Source organism: Leptomonas pyrrhocoris, assembly GCF_001293395.1.
Source record: "Leptomonas pyrrhocoris isolate H10 chromosome Unknown, whole genome shotgun sequence".
Taxonomy (NCBI): Eukaryota; Euglenozoa; class Kinetoplastea; order Trypanosomatida; family Trypanosomatidae; genus Leptomonas; species Leptomonas pyrrhocoris.
The window spans coordinates 681,330-698,829 of record NW_015438362.1 but is presented as its reverse complement, the minus strand read 5'-3'; the positions used below and the strand labels follow the sequence as shown (position 1 = coordinate 698,829).

The following is a 17,500-nucleotide window of genomic DNA, read 5'->3' as shown; positions in this document are numbered from 1 at the left end:
AACACGGCCTGTATTTTTGGTTTTCTTTCAGAGTACTACCAAAAGAGATGCGCCTTCCCTACGCCACACCATCATGAAAAACAATGCATTGAGGAATTAGTAAAAATTCCACCTAGTGTAGCAAAAAAGAAAGGAAATCACAACCGGCGAAATTTGTGCGGTCGCCGTAGTCAACACGGCTTCCTCAAATCTTTCTTTTGCCTTCAACTGCAAAACGATGTCGTAATCGCGTGTCCACGGCAGGAAGTAACAAAGAAGAAGAAAAGAAACAGCATTGTCACTGTCGCGTGGCTCGCGTAGGACTCACCGACTTCGCAGGAATGAGGACGTCGGCCAACAAGGAGGAGACGTCTGTCTCTGCCAGTTGTGCACCGACGTCGGTTTGGAGAGAGCGCGTGGGCGTCGCCTGCGACTCCACTGTCATGCCAGACAAACTCCGCTGCCTCAAGTTCTCCGCCGCGGACCCGCCATGACGCCTCTGCACATCCGTCAGGAGTGACCGGCTTCCACTGCGTTGCCGCTCAACAGAGGAGGAACCGCGACGGAGATCCTCAGAAGGGGAGCGAAGATGGACTTGGCGCCTGCGGTCACGGGGTCGAAGTGGCGGTGCAAATCCGCGGGCATCCTCACGACTGCGAGCCCGCTCCTGCAACGCGGCGGTCAGCTGCTGTACCAGCTCCTGCTGCCTCGCCAGTGCTCCACGCAGCTCCACATTGTCCTTGTCGTCAAGATTCGCAACGGCCGTGCTGCCAAGGCGGTGGAGAAGCTCACGCACGCGGGTGGAGGTATAGGGCGATCCGTCACTCAGCATCGATCCAGCGGCGCTCTGGATTGACTGCCGATTGGGGTGCGACACACTAGAAAACCAGCTCTCCTCGGCCCAGTGCCGTGGTCGGTGCCCCTGCGGTAGGCTCCCGTACGAACTCGCCACACCCTCCAGCAGCGACGCGTAATCGCTGCCGTACACCTCTGAGACACTCTGTGTCAGCGCCGGTGTTAGCGGCGAGAGACCCTCCACGTTGCTCTTGTCGTCGTCACTAAGTGTATGATGGGAGAGTGCGGTTTCACGCAGAAGAGGATCAGCAGGCAGCAGTTCGGAGCGCAAAAGCTGCAGCTCCCTCTCTGGTTGAATCGGAGAGGGAGAGAGCGCACCGGGCTGACACACAGAGTCTTGGACGGAGGCTTCGGGGACGTGCCCAGGCACGGGCGTCTGCTGCGACACCACCGGCACATCTGCGGAAGTATCACTTGTCGTTTCCACCAAACGAGATCGCAGGCGATTTGCTTCTTCTCGTTCCGTCGGCGTCGGAAAGGACTCCCTTATCCCAGACGTGGCTTTATCGCGTAGGGCGGAAAATGTACTATCGTATTCTACGGCGATGTCTGTGACACTGCGCGAGTGCGCCGAAACCGGCGCAGCGGTCCCTGTCGGGGTCGAGCGCGCCTCGCTGTCGTGGGTGACGCTGTGGGAGTGCCCTGCTGGTGTCGCGGTCGCGGCGACCGGGTGCGTCGGTGCGGCGAGAAGCGCGAGCGGTGACACATTAGGAACATCGTCGTTTCCACGCGTTGTTGCTTCGCTGTGGGCAGAAGATTCAGGCGAGTCAGCCGCGTCCGACTCAACAGAAGACAAAGAAGGTGTTGATAAGAGCCTTGATGGTCTGGAGGGACTGCCGTCTTTCTCGATCGCTTTCACACTTGCCGGTGAAGGTGCTGTGTCATCGTTGTTGCTGCTCCTGTTGTTGTCGCTAATACTACTCTCCGCTGTGTCCGCATCGTCTGCCATTGCCGTGAACTTCTTGATCACCACTGCGGAGTCGGGAAAAGGTACACTAACCTTATTTCTCGTTTCCTGGATGCTTCCATTTAGAGGTGAGGAAGCTGTTTGGACTTCGCCGTCGTGCGCTTCGTCACCCAGCGGTACCAGCGGCGACGCGGAGACCATAATATCATCGTCTGTCACTTGGTTTCGCGACGCTAGTGCGCTGAACGACGCGCTCGTGTCCACAGCCACGACAACCTCGTTCATTGGCGATTCTGACGCGTCCGGAGGGCCGGACTCCACCACGAAGTCCGCGCTGTACGTCAGTGAAGAGGCGTTGGATTGTGAATCGACGTTGAACGCTGCAACGGTCTGTGGGTCGTTTACGAAAGGTGATCGCGTCTTGTCGCTGTCTTCACGAGGGCCAGAGAGCGGTGGTGATAAAAGCTGTTTGTCTTCCAGCAAGGGACGTGGTTCAACTCGACTCATCAAATTTGTATCGACGTCGTCGGGCACTGGTGCGACTGATGCAGTCTTCTTTGTTGCGAGGCTTTCCACGGCATGTCCCGTACGAGGGGAGCGATGCTCGCTGGACAATACAGAAGCGGCTTCATACGGCACACCTTGCGGACCGGCGGCACTCACTGAAGGAATCTCATCTGCATTCCAGGGTGGTTTCTTCAACGGCCCATCCTCTATGTCATCTCCTAGGATTTCTGTCGATCTCGCCACCTCGTCCACTGTGAGTGGTACGTCGTCTGGGGTGCGAACATAGGTGTCCACAACATGCACCGCAAACTCCACCTTCCTCACGGATCCAGACAACACGTCACTCGCCTTCTCGTACGTCTCAGTCGCCACAGGATGCTCCGTGTCAATGGACGTGAACGTCGTGCCCGAGTAAGAGCGCATCTCCCCAGTCGTCACAGGACTTTCCTTCGCACGCCGCCGTACCATTGGACGTAGCACCGATGCCGCAGCCTCCATGGTACCCATGCGGGCATCTGAACCCTCTGTGTCACCCCGCTGCGTGTGGGCAAATTCCACCGTGAAATGAGTCGAAGCGGCGGAGGAGGAGCTGCCACAGCTGTTGGTATTGGTATTGCTGTTGCGGCCCATGTTGCGCTCCCCTGGAACGGCCTCTGCGGCCAGAGTCGCCGTAAAGTCCTCGACACTCACACGCTCTTTGGGGAGTGGAGTGGAATTGCGGATGAGGGATAGAACGTTGGGTACTGCTGCCGTGGTTGGGGGGAGAGCCAGAGTTTGCGCTCTGCCAAGCCTGGCTGATACTGTTTCGTCGTGTGTCGGCTGACGATTGACCGCCTCCATGATGTCTGGGTCTTCTGGTACATGCTCCAGTGCGGCGCTCGTCGCAGCGTTGGGAGATCCAACGACCACCTCTTCCTCGACTTTTTCCTCTTCTCCTTCCTGGCCACTTTCGCGCAAATGAGAAAACGCCTCCGGAGGAAAGCTGTCGCGCATGGACTGCCTCAGCACATGCTGCGCGCCGGGAAGTGTAGAACTCGTCGCTCCCGTGTGCGTGTCCTCATCGTAGTTTGGATTCCGTTGCCGTGTCATCTCCTTCGCCGCCATGACCTTCGTGTACGCGTCGGAGGTGCCCATTTGCCTCCACCACGCCGTATCCGCGCTCACACGCACGTCCTCTTCCGCGTTCGTCGCGAGAACGGCGAAAAGCTGCTGAATAAGCACGAAGAGGTGCAGCGGCAGCGCGGTGCGGCCAAAGGAGACGACCTCTTCGGGCGACAGCAACGGCACGACACCCAAGTACCGTGACGCAGCGATGATCGCGGTCCAGTGGCACAGTGACCGATGACGCTGAACAAGATCAGCCGCCTCGCCACGCGAGAAGTGCGCTGCCTCGGGCGGGGGTGACGATACAAAAGCCTCCGCGTCCCGTAGAGCATGCGACAGCTCCGTCAGCGGCAGCGCCTCGGGGCAGTAGAACCATAGTGCAATGCACACACACTCCCCGCACTGCACGAGGCGGAAGAAGTCACGTTCGGATGGATCGAGCACGTCCTGGCAGAAGGGACCGTGCTCAATAAAGCTCTGCAGCGGAATGCAGCTCGTTAACCGTGCCGAGGAAACTGCGTTGTCACGGATTTGCTGTTGCGCGGAGTCCATGACTGCTTGAAACCACTCCAACAACGCACCCTCGACACTGCTAGGGGGGTACACCACCGAATACCGCGCGTACTTGGATTTCGTTTCGAGGGGGGCTTCTAAGCGCCGGACGTGTTGCATTACGCCGTCTGCCGTCAACAGCGTTGCGCTGTACTGCAAGAGGATGGAGCGGGAGATAAGAACGTGTGCACCGAGGTAGAACGGTATGAGTTCCGCCAGTCGAGCTGCCAGTCGCTGGTGCCGTTGAAAGGCTCGAGAGTCTTCACTTTGATTACTATTACCAGAGCGTACATCAGATGCGCTGTCGCCGACGCGGTCAAGGTTGAGCGTTGCCGCAAGTTCGTCTTCGGACAAAACGCCTTCCACAAAGAGCCACCGCAGCAAAAGTAGAGCGGCTTGTGCCGCCGTCCCCTCCGCACCCGTCGTCTCAGAAGTGCTCATCTGTGCGACCGCACTGTCAAGAGTGCCGAGCTGCCTGCCGTCCAACGCGCGTGTTGCTGGCTCTGCAACTGCCGCGGTCACCACCCCACCTCGACCTTCTGCGCCTTCTGCGTCGTCATCACTTGCGCTGGGAAAGCTCTCGTTGAAGTCCGCGTGTGTGGCCGGCCGCCGAGACCGGATGACCGCTTCACGCTGCAGCGCGTGCGAAGACGACGGACCTCCGCCTTGCGTTTGCGCGTTATCGCGAGAACTGCTGTACGCCTGCTGAAGAAAAGGATGCATCGTTGGCGGACACCCACCAAGGAGGTGGTCGCACACGAGTAAATAGAGCACCATGTCTCGCGACAACCGCAGTGCGCCAAACGGCATGTTGTTGAGCGCGCAGCTCCTTTCAAACGTGAGTTGAGCAAGCACGCGTTCCATGTTCACTACGTCCGCAACAAAAGTGGGGTATTGCACCTCCACCATGGGGTCAAGGTGCTGGGTAGCGTAGCGAAGCAGCCATTTGAAATTAAGCGCAAATTCCAGCACATACGGGTCTATGAAATCGACAGGAACGCTCGAGGATGACGACATTGATACCGCTTTGATCGAAGTGGAAAACAAAATAGTTTAACGTCTGCGAGGACTCAAAACTGGCTCTACCTTTTCCCGAGATGAAACGCCAAGAAAGAAAAAAAAAGAGTTAGCGTGCTTTCTATGCAGGTCTATGCGTATAGGTGAGTCTTCCCATTCGGCTGTACGTGAAAGCATCAAAGAAGACAAAAGGAAAGAAGGTGATATAGCGAGAGGCATGTTTACGATAATCTGCGGGAAATACATCAAAGATAGGATTTGATGCGAGTGGAAGCCAGTGCTTCTGCACAGCAGCCATCACTTTAGTTTTTTTTGCTCGTTTGTCGTTGATTGACGCGACGCACCGCATGCGAAAAAAACGGCATGCGCGTGCGGTTCACTCAGGTTCGCGAACCGCCTCAGATACACTTTACAACACTACAGAATGCGCTACCGATTCTCCTATTGAACGCATGAAGTTAGATTTTGAAGTGAAACGCGATCTATCCGAACAAGAAAGAAGAAACCTGTAGTTCTATGACGCTCAACGAGGCTGCCCGGCCGTTCAAGTCTAATTCTAGCAATCTGAAGTTGCTGATCAGCAAAGAAAAAAAAGGGAAACGGCGAATCATGTGCACACTCAGCCGCATTCCGATGACCAGCATGCGGCTCCTCTGATTCACGAAGTGGAATCGGAATACAACGTCGAGGAGCGAGGAAACGACGCAGCGGTGGACGCTGTCTCTTTTGAGCGCCCCTCGCTGTAATCAGAATAAAACAAGGAGGGAGATGTGTTCTCACCACTGGTGCTGCGTGAAGCGGAAGCTGTTGCAGTGGACGTAGTAGCCGCGTATGCCGTGGGGTGTCGCGGGGCCTTTGGTGCACTGCGCTGCCGTCCACTGTGCGACACGTGACAGTCATCGCCTTTCGTGTGCGCTGCATAGTCACGGCGAGGTGCGTCATCAAACAGGCGACGCCCAGATGACGATGCTGTTTTCGAAGATGCGGGGTGGGTGGTGGTCTCCGTCGTGCTGGTGCTGGTCCGACTCTCGTACGTGCTTGTGGTGTAGTAGGATACGGAGGAGAACGTGGGAGTGTCGTGGGTTCTCGTCGAGCTTCGTCGGTCGCCTCGTTGTTCGGGAGATGTTTGGTGGCGCCTCTTGGAGGCGTCCGTTTCACTGCGAATGGCGTTCACGTCGATTGATGGCTGCAGTCGCCGCAAGACACGGTTGCGCAGCTCCACGAAGCTCTCCAAGGTCGGATCGGAGTTCTTGCTGTTGTCGCTGCCAGTGGACGTTCGGTAAGACGCGTGCCGAGGAACAGGTTGCCCGGGCCGCCGGGCTGGATAATGCATACCGCGCAGGGTCGTCGGCTGCGTTTCCTTCGATGGAGAGACGTAGGCTTCCGTGGTGGCGGACAACGACGTCGTGTTGGCTCCTGCAGACTCGGTCCCCGCCTCCTCTGACAAAATGGAAGCATCTGCGGCACGAGGCGCCTCAACGGGAGCGGTCTCATGATTCGGCGCCACCGATGACGAGTCAGTTGCCGAAGTAGTTGGCAGCAATTTAACGCGTGTTTGCTCAGGACAATGAAGCGAACGCGCTTTGGGTGCGCCCTTGGCCGCATGGCGCTGGACGCTTTCCTTGACTTCCGCGTCAGCGCCAGAGTCAGATGTTGTGCCCTCGTCGTCTTGCTGCAGAGGATCTACGTGCTCCCCGAGTGTGGACTTCGTTGCGAGCGTGCTGCTGTCCTTGCCAGACTGCAAATCAGAGAACCTCGGCTCCTTCACTTCCTCTTGTTCCGCGCTCTTGCTCACCGTATCGTCCCCGTCTGCAGCATCCGCAACGTCCACCGTGACGGCTGGCTCCGCCTGGAATCGAGCCACTTCTCTTGCCTGGATCTCCGCATTCTCCTCCATGTGCCGCATTGCCCGCTCCACCTGCTCCTCCGCTGCTCGCTGCAGCCGGGAGAGTTCCTCGTCCGTCATGTGCGTGGCGAGGCCCCACTTCAGCTGCTCCATGTGACGGTCCACCATGTCGTGCCGGAGCTGCGACTCGATCGTGTTCATCTCCGTGCTCAGCGCCTGCAACTGCTCGGCGTTGCGGGTACGCCGCTGCAGCACGTCCCACCGCAGCTGCCGCTCCTGCGCCTCCTGCGCCTGTCGTGACCGTTCCAGCGCCACCTGCACCTCCCACGCAGTGGCGGAGGCGTCGTACTTCGCGGCGACACGCGCGCGTTGTTGCTGCACAAACGCCGCTTCCTTCGCCGCGGCGGCCTCGGCCTCTTTGTGCACCGCTGCGTAGCGCTTTGCCGCTTCCGCCTCCTCGTGTTGGCTGCGCTGTACCAGTGCTAACTCACGCATCTTCTCGGCCAGCACAACTGGATTGTGCACGGGACCTTCTGGGTACTCGAAGCGCGGGGACAAGGTTTGGAGTTTGGCGTAGGAGGAGGGGAGCAGCTCCACCGCAGCACTATCTTCGTTACGCTTGGCCCACACAGCGTGCAGTCGGTAGCTTTCCTCGACCACCTCCTTCAAGGACAGTAAGGAAGAGTGCGTGGCGCCCGTGCCGGCTGGTTGACTCAGAACGCGCCGTACCTCGTCGGCGCTGACAGCAGCCATGAGAGACGCGCGCAGTCGACGGCGCACCAGTGTGACGTGGAAGGCGAAAAGCCACATCGGCGACGCTGCGAACGCGTGGTCCATCACCTGCAGCCACTCCGGCCCGGTCAGCACATCAGTGAAAAAGGATGTCATCAGCTCCCATCCCCACACCTCCACTCCAGCCCCTACTGCCTTCAAGTGCCGACTTACGTCCGCATCCAGTCGATCAAGTTCGCGCTCCATTGTCGTCAGCACCGACATTGGACCGAGTGGGTGGCACACAAAGAAATCTCTTCCCCAGTTCGCAAAAAATAGCAGCGCCAGCTCCACGACGGCCTGCACATCGTTGCGGTAGAGCACCACTAGCGGGTAGACCAGCACCGGTAGGTAAGACGCGAGCGTCAGCACCGGCGACGCCCAGCACAGACACGACACCGCCTTCTCGATCGCCTGCCGTGTTTGGTTAGGAGGTAAGGGGAACGGCTTCATGAGAGGACCCACCGCGACGTGCAGGGGCCGCCGCGCGACGGCCGCAAACTGCGACGCCGTCCTTGCCTTTGTCGGCAGTCCCACAAGAAACCGCCAGATGAGAGGACGGTAGGCGTGGGGAAACACTCCATGCTTCATAAGGTGCGCGCGCAGCTGCTCGAGGTTGTACTGGCATGAGACCGCAGGCAGCGTATCACAGAACTTGGCCTCGGACCACAGATCTTGCTCCGACATTTGGCGCCCGGCGGCAGGATCGCTACTGGCTTCGTTGGTCTTCTCGGAAGCGTCCCCGCCGCCTGCAAGCCCGTCGGCGTCGGCGAAGCCCACATCCACAAGATTCACATCGACCCACTTTGTCGGAAAACCTTTTGGGGGTACCGCAGGAGGTGGGTGGCACGTGGCGAGGACCAGCAACGCAGCCGCCACCTCCGCCACCGTTTCCCCGGCCCCACCCATCTGTGAAGCGGAGGAAGGAAAGTCGGCGCCGTTGTAGGTCCCCGCGGATGCCCCTGCCGACGGCTTTGAAGTGGGACGATGACGCAGGAACGGCTGTGCCAGTGTCAAGGGTGAGGAGGCCACGGCAGTTTGTGGGGAAACGACCGGCGACGCAGGTCTTGCGCTGTCTCTCGTGTTGTTGACGTTGTCAATCTTCACTGGACTGTTTTGGCGGCGCTGTAAAATGCTATGTGACCTGCGCATCGTTGGCGACGTCGGTTTCTGTGCGAGGCTTCTGTTGCCCGCGGCCGCCTCCTTCCGCGCGGTTGGTAGGTGCAGCAGCACCAGAGCGTTATTTCGGTACCTCGCACCAAACGTCGGTCCTGAGGGCGTGAAACTCCACCACTTGCGAGACCACGAGGCAGAAGAAGGAGGTAAGGAGCGAAGCAAGGCATCATTTCCCGGAAAGGCGGAAGGGGGCTGAATGGTAAAGACCAGGTGATAGGTGCTCGGCAGTACCACATGCACCACTCCACTGCTCAGAAGACACGCGACAAGGTCCGATTGAAGAGCACTCACTTGCACCACGGTCACGGCAGCCTTGCCACTGTTGTAGCCGTTTCCCGGCAGCTGCACCACACCGCTTCCCGCCAATGTGTGGGCGTCGATAAAGGCCACAACGGGCTCCACGACGGTGCCTTGCTTCGACGTGGTAACGGCGTCTGCACCAACAGCGAGGAGGAGCCCGCACGTCGCAGAGCACCGCAGGCGCAGCGTCGACGGAGCAGCAACACTTTCACGCAGCTGCAGTCTCGCCTCCAGCGGAGCCACCGAGGTGCCATTGGCTACATCTGCTGTGCGAGAGCTGTCCGACCGGGAGTCAGGAACCACTGGAACCCCACTCAAGTTGGTGCGACGCTTCCACAGTGAAAGGACGTTGTTCGACTCGACGGAGAGCAGCAGCGACGGATCGAGAACATGCAGACCCACAAAGCGCTGTGCGTTTTTGCCCTGCCGTTGGACAGGCACCTTCGTCAGCTCCTGCAACCGTTCCAGTGTGCCGTGCGTTGGCACTGCGCTACCGGTGCAGGTGTAAAAAGGTGTTTCGCTCCTTTGGTCGCCTTTCACGGGCGCCGCGGCCGCATTCGGAGTCGGCGCCTTCGTCTCAATTCCCTGCACATCAACGAACCCGCGGTGCTGCACATCCAGATGCGACACCCCGACCCCTGCGACGACAGGCTCCCAACACGAGAACGCATCAGCACTGACGGCGCAGAACAACGACTCCGTCGACGGTCCTGTGATGAGGCGTAGAATCGGTTGCGTGTGTGCAGCCATCACCGTCTCCTGCACCACCGTTCCACGCTGCCAGTCCACAAAGACCAACCAATTACCCGTCTTCACCAACACGACGATGGGGCTCGTGAGATAACCAGGGCAGAAGATGCCGCACCGAAGCGCCCCGCTACCGAGGTCTGCCAGCAGGAACACCTTGTTGTCTTGTAACGACACGCCGTACGCCTTGCCGGAGGCCGTGCCAAACACAAAGCAGGTCTCATCGACAGGGTGGAAGGCCACAAAGGTGAACTCGTCGGCGGTGGCACCACGTTTTTCTCCCGTGAGCTGAAACGAAAGAAAAATGCCCGCTTCGTGTACAGGAATTGTCTCGGGCAGGCTTGTGGCTTCAGCTGCTGCCCACAGCGGTGAGACCACGGTGCTACTCGACACAGTCACGGACATTGCTGGCCCGCGAGACAAAGAAAACCGTGAGGTATCAGCAAAGAGATAGCAAAATCCGCCCACGTGCAAGCGGAAGCGTAATGTATATATCTATATGGAAATTGTTCTAAAAAAGCGAACAAATAAACGAAAGATGAAGCACCCTCAAAAGGTAGGGTTAAGCCGTGCAACGGCAAGGTAACCCAGCTGCTGTGACGGTGCCCGTACACTGGGTGGAACGTGCGCTCTGAGAAGCACACACACAAAAAACAAAAGAATCGATGAGGAGGCAACAATTGTAATAGAAGGAGGAAAAAGAAGCTATCAGGAAAGGCACCGCTCAAAAGAGTTTCATGTCAGCATGAATAGCTTTTGTGAAGCAAAGGCCTCCCCTCCTCTTGTGCAAGCGATGGCACCGCAAAGCCGAACGGGCGCACTTGGATATCTCATATTTTCGTCTGCACCAAATATGCTTAAAAAGGAGAAGGAAACGCTCCGTATCGAAGATGCTTCCTCTACATGCGTCACCGCTCAGATATGCCATCATACAACTATACACTCGAGAGACTAGCAGTACCAATTATCAGACGTCAACGATTTGAAAGAGAAAGCAAAGAAAGGGAAAGCGTTCGGATAAACGTCAGTTCGAGTTGTGGTGAAGTTACCTTCAGATTCCACACCATGCTCTGCGATGTGTCAGTTTTCCTTTCGCTCATGAGAAGCATAAAAGAAAAAGATAAAGGCATCATGGGTTAAAAGGCGGTCAACTGAAGAGCGAAGCGCACTCATGTCGCCACGCTTGAACGACATTTGTTGTTTGCTTTTGGTTTCCCCAAATGCAGGCATGCATGCGTCTGGGTGTGTGGCTTTAAAAACTGGTGGACCACACGTCACGCAGGTAGCGTCCGTCTTTGCTCAGCTGCTCCAAATACTCCGCCGCTGCAGCGTCTGAAAGAGACAGATGCTGCTGAATGAGTTCAAGGAGCGTGGCGTGTACCTCCTTCGCCATGCCATCCGCATCGCCGCAGACAAACAAGTGCGCATTGCGTTGCAAAATCAAATCCATCAGTGCCACCGCGCACTCTCGCATCTTGTCCTGCACGTAGCACCCACCATACCAAAAGCCACCCTCATTCGGCTCTCGTGAGAAGGCCACCGTCATGGAGTGCAGCACCCCGTCCTCCTCCCATTGTCGCAGCTCGTCACCGAAGAGGAAGTCTTCGCCCCGGCGGTGGCACCCGTCAAAGAGGTCGATGCTGCCGCAGATGGCGTGGCTCGTGTGACTTGCTTCCGCGTAGGGGCAGCCGCATAGCTGACCTTTCAGGCAAGTGGATCCGCACTGCTGCTGTCGCTGCGTGAGCCACGCTTCTCGCTCCTGCAAGAAGGCGCGAAAGGGTGCAATGCCGGTGCCCGGGCCGATGAGCACCATTGGGATGAGCGGGTCGCGTGGCAAACGGAACTCCGAGGCGCGGCGAACCACGAAAGGAATTAACACGCGCCGTTTTGCTGCGATGAGCGTGTTCGGCTGCACCAGCTCGCACGTAATGATGTCGCGTCGTTGACCGCACGCGTTGCCGTCGTTTTTCGTGCAACACAGGCGTGCCAGGGCGAACGCCGGGAGCTTCGAAGCCCACAGGCACTGCTCGCACATCCATCCAGTGCACAAGCCTTTTTCTACAAACTTGAAGCAAATCGACAGCGTCGTGGCGTCGGCCTGGTGCGAGCTGCAAATAGAGTACTGCCGCGGCTGCATCAAGGTCAGGTTTTCCACGACGTGGCGGAAAGGAGGAATGCAATGAGGAAAGGCTTCGAGAACTTCCAGCAACGCCCGCGGGGTACGCTCGGACGAAAAGGCTTGAAAGTACTGCTGCACCGCTGCTCTGTCCAGTTCGTTGGGTGCGCTCTTTTCGAGAAGTTGGATAAACGGCTTGTGACTTCTCGTGACGCGCAAATCGACGTACCGCAGCAGAATCGTACCGCAACTCACGGGGAAATCGACAGCGTCATAGAGTGGTGAGGTGGGGAAGCAGGAGGCTTCTGTGCCAGTCATCGACAAAGGATGGAAAGGCTCGTGATGCGGTACCTTAAAGAGCTGCAGCAGTGCCTCGACCTCCGTGGAGTTGTTGGAGGGGAGAATGGCCACCGTCTGACCGGGCGACCATTGCGTCTCTGCACTCACCGACAGGTTCAACTGCAGCACGGGTCGCTCCGCTTGGGGCGAGGTCAGCAGCTTCCACGACTGCACGACACCGTCAACGCGATCGCCGGCGTTGTTCGCGCTGTAGGCAATGCGGTTCACCATGGACGACTCTGTCCGCCAGTCTTGAGAGGACGAGGCAACACCGCTGACGCGGCTCTCTGCGTCTGCCTCAGAGGAAAAGCGGTTCTGCGGATCCTCGCCGCCGTCCTCACGTCCGTTGTTTGCCTTTACTCGATCACAATCCGCTCTCGAGGTGGCCGCTGTAGGCTCCATCCCGTCTGACGACGTTTCGCCGGTGCCGCCTTGCACACCCACAACAGCAGCTGCGGTAGATCGTCCTTTACTTGTCCTTTTCTCACGCTGCATCACCGCCACGTCGTTGGTGCGGTGTAAGGAGCGAAGCAGCTTCCCGGCGTTCACCTCGGAAGGGACCTTGCCCTTCGCTGCCGCTGCTGTCGCAGTCCTTTGCACTCCACCGTCAACGCCACCACCACCTTCGACCTCGTCCGCCTCATCCAGGTCGCTGTTGCTCACCGCATTCTCGCACATCGACGTCAAGAGGTTCGTCAGCCCCGCCAGCCACTTCTCCACGGTGCGCTCCAGTCGAAAGGAGTCCACGACCTCGCCGCGCGCGTACACGCGAGTGCCGCCCAGCTCCTCGAGACGGCGATCCAGCTGCCGGCCCATGAAGAACTGCGTCGAGTTACTGTCTGACACCGCGAGTACGGTGTACGAGACGTAGGCGAACATGTCCAGCGGCGCGGTGCGCTGGCGCAGAACGCGTGCAAAGGTCGCCCCGTTCATTGGATACTCGGCCTCGGAGTTTTGGCCCGCCACGAAGATGAGCATCTCAAACTCGCTGCGCCAGTTTCGCTTCAGCAGGTCGTTCATCGTACACACCGTCGGCACCATCGGTGTGGACTCCTCGATCACACGAACCAGGTGCTCGGCGAGCTCCTCCACCACACTCGTCGGTGTACAGCAGTAGGCGATCATGGCCCGCTGTGGTCGCAGCCGCGATCGGTCCGCCACCGCAACCACCGAGCTGTTCGCCGCGCTTTCTGCTTTTAGTCCGCCAAGCTTCTCCAGGGCCGCCGCGCACACACCACCTCCACCGCTGCCGTTGTTCGCGGAGCTGGGAAGCGGCAGCGGCAGTTCACGGTACTGGGCCTCATCTTGCTCTTCCTCTGCTTCCACAGCTTGCTGCGCCGCCGCACGGGCCTCCAACGCCGCGAACATCGCTTGCCGCCACTCTTCGACGGGCTGCGCGATGGCCTGAGAGGCGTCCACCGTGCCCACCTCGCAGAGCCGGTGCCCGCCGAGTTCCGCCATGCGCCGGTCAAAACGGACGGCGGTGCGGCAGTAGGATGTCGGTCCCTGCAGCGTGGCGGAACCGTTTCCCACACCCAATACAGCAAATGAAGTCCCACTCAGCAGCGTGACGGGCTGATCTTGTGCGAGCACGTAGCGGGCAAAACTGCGTGCGTTTCGCGGAAAGCCACCCGGCGCGGTTGGGATGGTGCTGCACACCAACACGACATTCGCCGTGGAGAGGAAGCTCATCTTCTGAAAGTACTGCAGTGCTGCGATGCGAGAGTGGAAGCCGCGCTCCAGTGCTTCGCGGTGCAAGTCGCGCGCAATCGACTCAGTGATGCCCGTAGAACTGCCGAATAAGAAAAGAATGCTCCGCTGTGGATTGATGGTAACAGCAGCAACGCTGTCGTTTTCGCTATCATGGGGAGCAGTACTGGGAGAAGCGCGATGCTGCTGCTGTTGCCGTTGCTGCTCGTCTGGCGGGTGGTTGCCGTCGGGTGCTGGCGCTAACCCTTCCCTTGTTGCGTCCGCTGGCTGCGCTGTTGTCGTTGGTATCAGGGCCATGGAGGCGAGAACGCACTCCGCCCACGGAATACCGAGAGAGTGCAGCTGCGACATGGACGGCATAATCACCACCGGAAAGACACGGTTGGCCTGCAGGCGAGACAGCAGCTTTGCCCACAAAAAGGCAGGGTGGACGACGTTACTGGGGGTGGCGCCGAGACCCAGCACAGCAAAGCGCACGTACGAGAGGTCGTCTGGACGGTGCAGCGGGTGTGTGAGAAATTTCTTGAATCGGCGACCGCCACTCGACTGGCCGTCAGGGCCGGCTTCACAGAAGAGAATGAGGTTTGGATACGCGCGGAAGTCGATCAGCTGATAATTCGCGAAGGAGTGCAGGACAGCGGGAAACCTTTTCTCTGCCGCGGTCTGCATCGCGTTGAGGGCCATCGTCTTGGACATACCCGCCGACGCGTAGAGGAAAGCGACGGGCGTGCGCTGCGCGTTCGCCTTGTGCAGTGGAACGATGTCCCACGGAAAAAGTGAGCTGCCGAGGTCGATCGCAAGGCCGCCGGTTGCCGTCATTGGGACTTTCGCGGTGCCCTCGCCTGAGGAGAGCAAAACGGAGTTCGCACCTCGGACACCACTGCTGCCAGGCAGTGCGTCGACCGCGGCGGCTATCGGTGACGCCGTCGACGGTGCCTTCCGAGCCAACTCGGCCGTAATGCTGTCTGCTGTTGGGAGGGAGAAGGAGTTCAGCACTGTCCCAGCAACAGGATATAACGTGCTCTCTGCTCCGCGTGGCACACCGTTGCCGTCGCTGTCCCCTGCGCCGGCGCCGGCAATCGCAGCGGCAGCGGCTCCGCTCATGCCCGGTGGCACACCTGTCAACGGAGAGAAAGTTTGGTGGACCTGAATGTTCGGGGAGGCCATGTCCAAATAAGCCACACTCTTCATGGGGTGTACAATGGCGCTCCACAGATTCGACTCCCATGACTGGATGATGGGGAGAAGGCTGCCGCAGTCCATGTCCGCCAAGCCGGTGCAATGAATCTTGGTGGCTTTCATCTCGAGCAGCAGCGTCTCCAATTCTAGCGCGCAAGCGTTGAACTTGTCGCTCTCGGTGGACTTGTCGATGCCGAGAATAGCGAAGTGGACGCCGTCCACCTGCTTGCCCTGCGCCTGCATCGTCCGCAGCACCTTCAGCACACGCACCATCGACTTGGTCAGCACACCGGAGACGACAAAGACAAAAGTAGCACGTCGCGGGAAGCCCGTCTGGCGGAAGTTGCTCAATTCGCACACGGAGCTGCGAAGGTGATGCTGACCGGCTGCGCCGAAGACGTCCAACGCACACTGCTTCACGTACTTTGATTTATCAGAGTAGAGAAAGACGACGGGTGTGAGCAGGTCGTCCAGAACCTGGTGCGTCTTGCGCAGCGTCCCATCCTGTGCGCGCTCTTGTTGCTGCTGCGGCGGTGGCGATAGTACCGGCTGAGGCGAGTGCGAACTTCCTGCACCGTCAGTGGTGCTGCTGCGGCCCTCGTCCCGCTCGTGCAGTCGGTAGCGACGGCGTGTTCCGGTGGTGGTGGTGGTGGTGGCTGCCGACTCCTGCTCACTCGCGCTGCCGTCCTTCTGCGTGTATCCGACGTCTCCTGACACCACACCTCTGCGAAACTCAGCCCCAACGCGATCATCAAAGAAGTACTCCATCGTGCTGTGAATCGTGTCGGCGGTGGCGGTCACACCAGGCAGGCTGTCCAGCACGCCCTCCACCCAGAAAAAAGCATCGTCATCGGTGACCGCCACGGATGGTACTTCGCCAGAGGACTGCCGGCGACACAGAAACTCCAACTTGCTGAGCGTGGCAGCGGTTTTGAGGTTAGCGTCCAGCTGCTGCGCCCGACCGGCGCTCTCCTTCTTCGGCGCAATAACCAACGAGTTGAAGAAGCGAATCGAGGGGTCTGCCATCCATCCTTGCACCTCTGCCGCGTCTGCTGGGACGACAGAGGAGTCGCTGCCGCTGCTGCTGCTCAGCCACGTACTGAAGGGCCCCAAGGGAGGCAGTTGCTGCGGCTGGCACGCGCACTTCTCACACAGCACGCCCTCATCGGCGTCGGTCGCCACAATGAAGAGCAACACCTTTGGCGGCCGCACCAGGCTTGTCCTTGGATGAAAGTACTGAATCGGGTAGAGGTCGGCCTTCCCGCCCAGTTCCACAACGCGTTCGTACAGAAAGAGGGCCGCGACGGAGCACAGCTGCGACGCGTTGGAGTACAAAATAGCCGCCTCCTGCGCCACAGACATGTCAACGCGTGGCTCTGCAGCCTGATACTTCTCCCGCCCAACGGCCTCCGTCTCACCGGTGCTGCTGTTGCCCTTCTTGAGCGCTGACCACACATTTTCCGTCCACGGGTCTACCACCAACTCCAGGCCCACGCCATCGTCCGCCTCACCGCGGGGGTAGCACCGCACCGCGCCCATCTCGTTCAGCTTGTTGTCCACAGAAATACCTGGAGCACAGAAGCTGTTGTAATTCGTGTCACCGATCGCCAAGACGCAGTACCGCACCTTGTGTAGCGTGCCGCTGGTGTTACGCAGCCACCTGCGAAAGCGTGACGCGTTCAGCGGCGGCTCGCCCTCGCCGGTGGTGCTGCAAACCACGACGAGGCACAGTGGCACCGCAACGTCGTCCGCAAGGTGCTCATCCAGCACCTTCTTGGCGACAAACTGGTTCAGGCTCATGCAGGCCGCCTGCGTGAATCCGTGTGTGTTGACAGCGTCGTGATGCAGTCGCTTCGCGATGCTCTCCGCGTTGCCAGTCTCGGAGCCGTAGAGGAAGAACAGCCGCTCCCCATTCGACGGCTGCGATGACTCCCCGCTCATTCGTTCGAGGTTTCAGATGGTATACTAAAAATAAGTGATTATATATACTTTCCACTTCACTGAAGTGGTTGAAGAGGCGCACTTACACGGATGCTTCGCGTAGTTGAAATGGCAAACACCAACAGAAAAGGGAGAAATGAATACGAAAGGTGTTCGCAGTTAAAGAAGGAAAAGATCGGTAAAAAAAAAATAATGCTTCCACTTTGTTGTCCGGATAAAGCAGAAAATAAAAGCGTATCTTTTTTGTTTCCTCTGTGCGGAACTTGGTCTCGGCACTTTCAGCTGTTTCACACCGCGTATCATCCACATCGAAAGCATAGCAAACAAGAAAAGTGAGAGAAATTGTGCCGTTGCGTTGGGGACGTAGCTTAACGAGAATTCAGAGGGAAAAACGAATAAGGTAAAAACCCAATCAAATGCCCTTTCGTTCTCCAGGAAACGTTTGCCTTTCTGC

At 58.6% G+C, this 17,500-nt stretch overlaps 3 protein-coding genes across 3 annotated transcripts; all 3 read right to left on the bottom strand.

Moving 5' to 3' along the window:
* Positions 1-277: 277 nt before the first annotated feature.
* ABB37_03884 (hypothetical protein) lies at positions 278-5,084 on the bottom strand (the record flags this gene model as incomplete). Its single annotated transcript, XM_015801358.1, has 1 exon — positions 278-5,084. The coding sequence occupies exon 1, from the start codon at positions 4,919-4,921 to the stop codon at positions 278-280; it is 4,644 nt and encodes a 1,547-aa protein (XP_015659978.1). The 5' UTR covers positions 4,922-5,084.
* A 495-nt stretch (positions 5,085-5,579) lies between these two features.
* On the bottom strand, positions 5,580-10,166 carry ABB37_03883 (hypothetical protein; the record flags this gene model as incomplete). The annotated part of the gene is made up of 1 exon (XM_015801357.1): positions 5,580-10,166. One exon carries the CDS (start codon positions 10,164-10,166, stop codon positions 5,580-5,582), a length of 4,587 nt encoding a protein of 1,528 aa, XP_015659977.1.
* Positions 10,167-11,013: 847 nt separating this feature from the next.
* On the bottom strand, positions 11,014-17,330 carry ABB37_03882 (methionine synthase reductase mitochondrial precursor-like protein; the record flags this gene model as incomplete). The annotated part of the gene is made up of 1 exon (XM_015801356.1): positions 11,014-17,330. The coding sequence occupies exon 1, from the start codon at positions 17,044-17,046 to the stop codon at positions 11,014-11,016; it is 6,033 nt and encodes a 2,010-aa protein (XP_015659976.1). The 5' UTR covers positions 17,047-17,330.
* Positions 17,331-17,500: the final 170 nt, after the last annotated feature.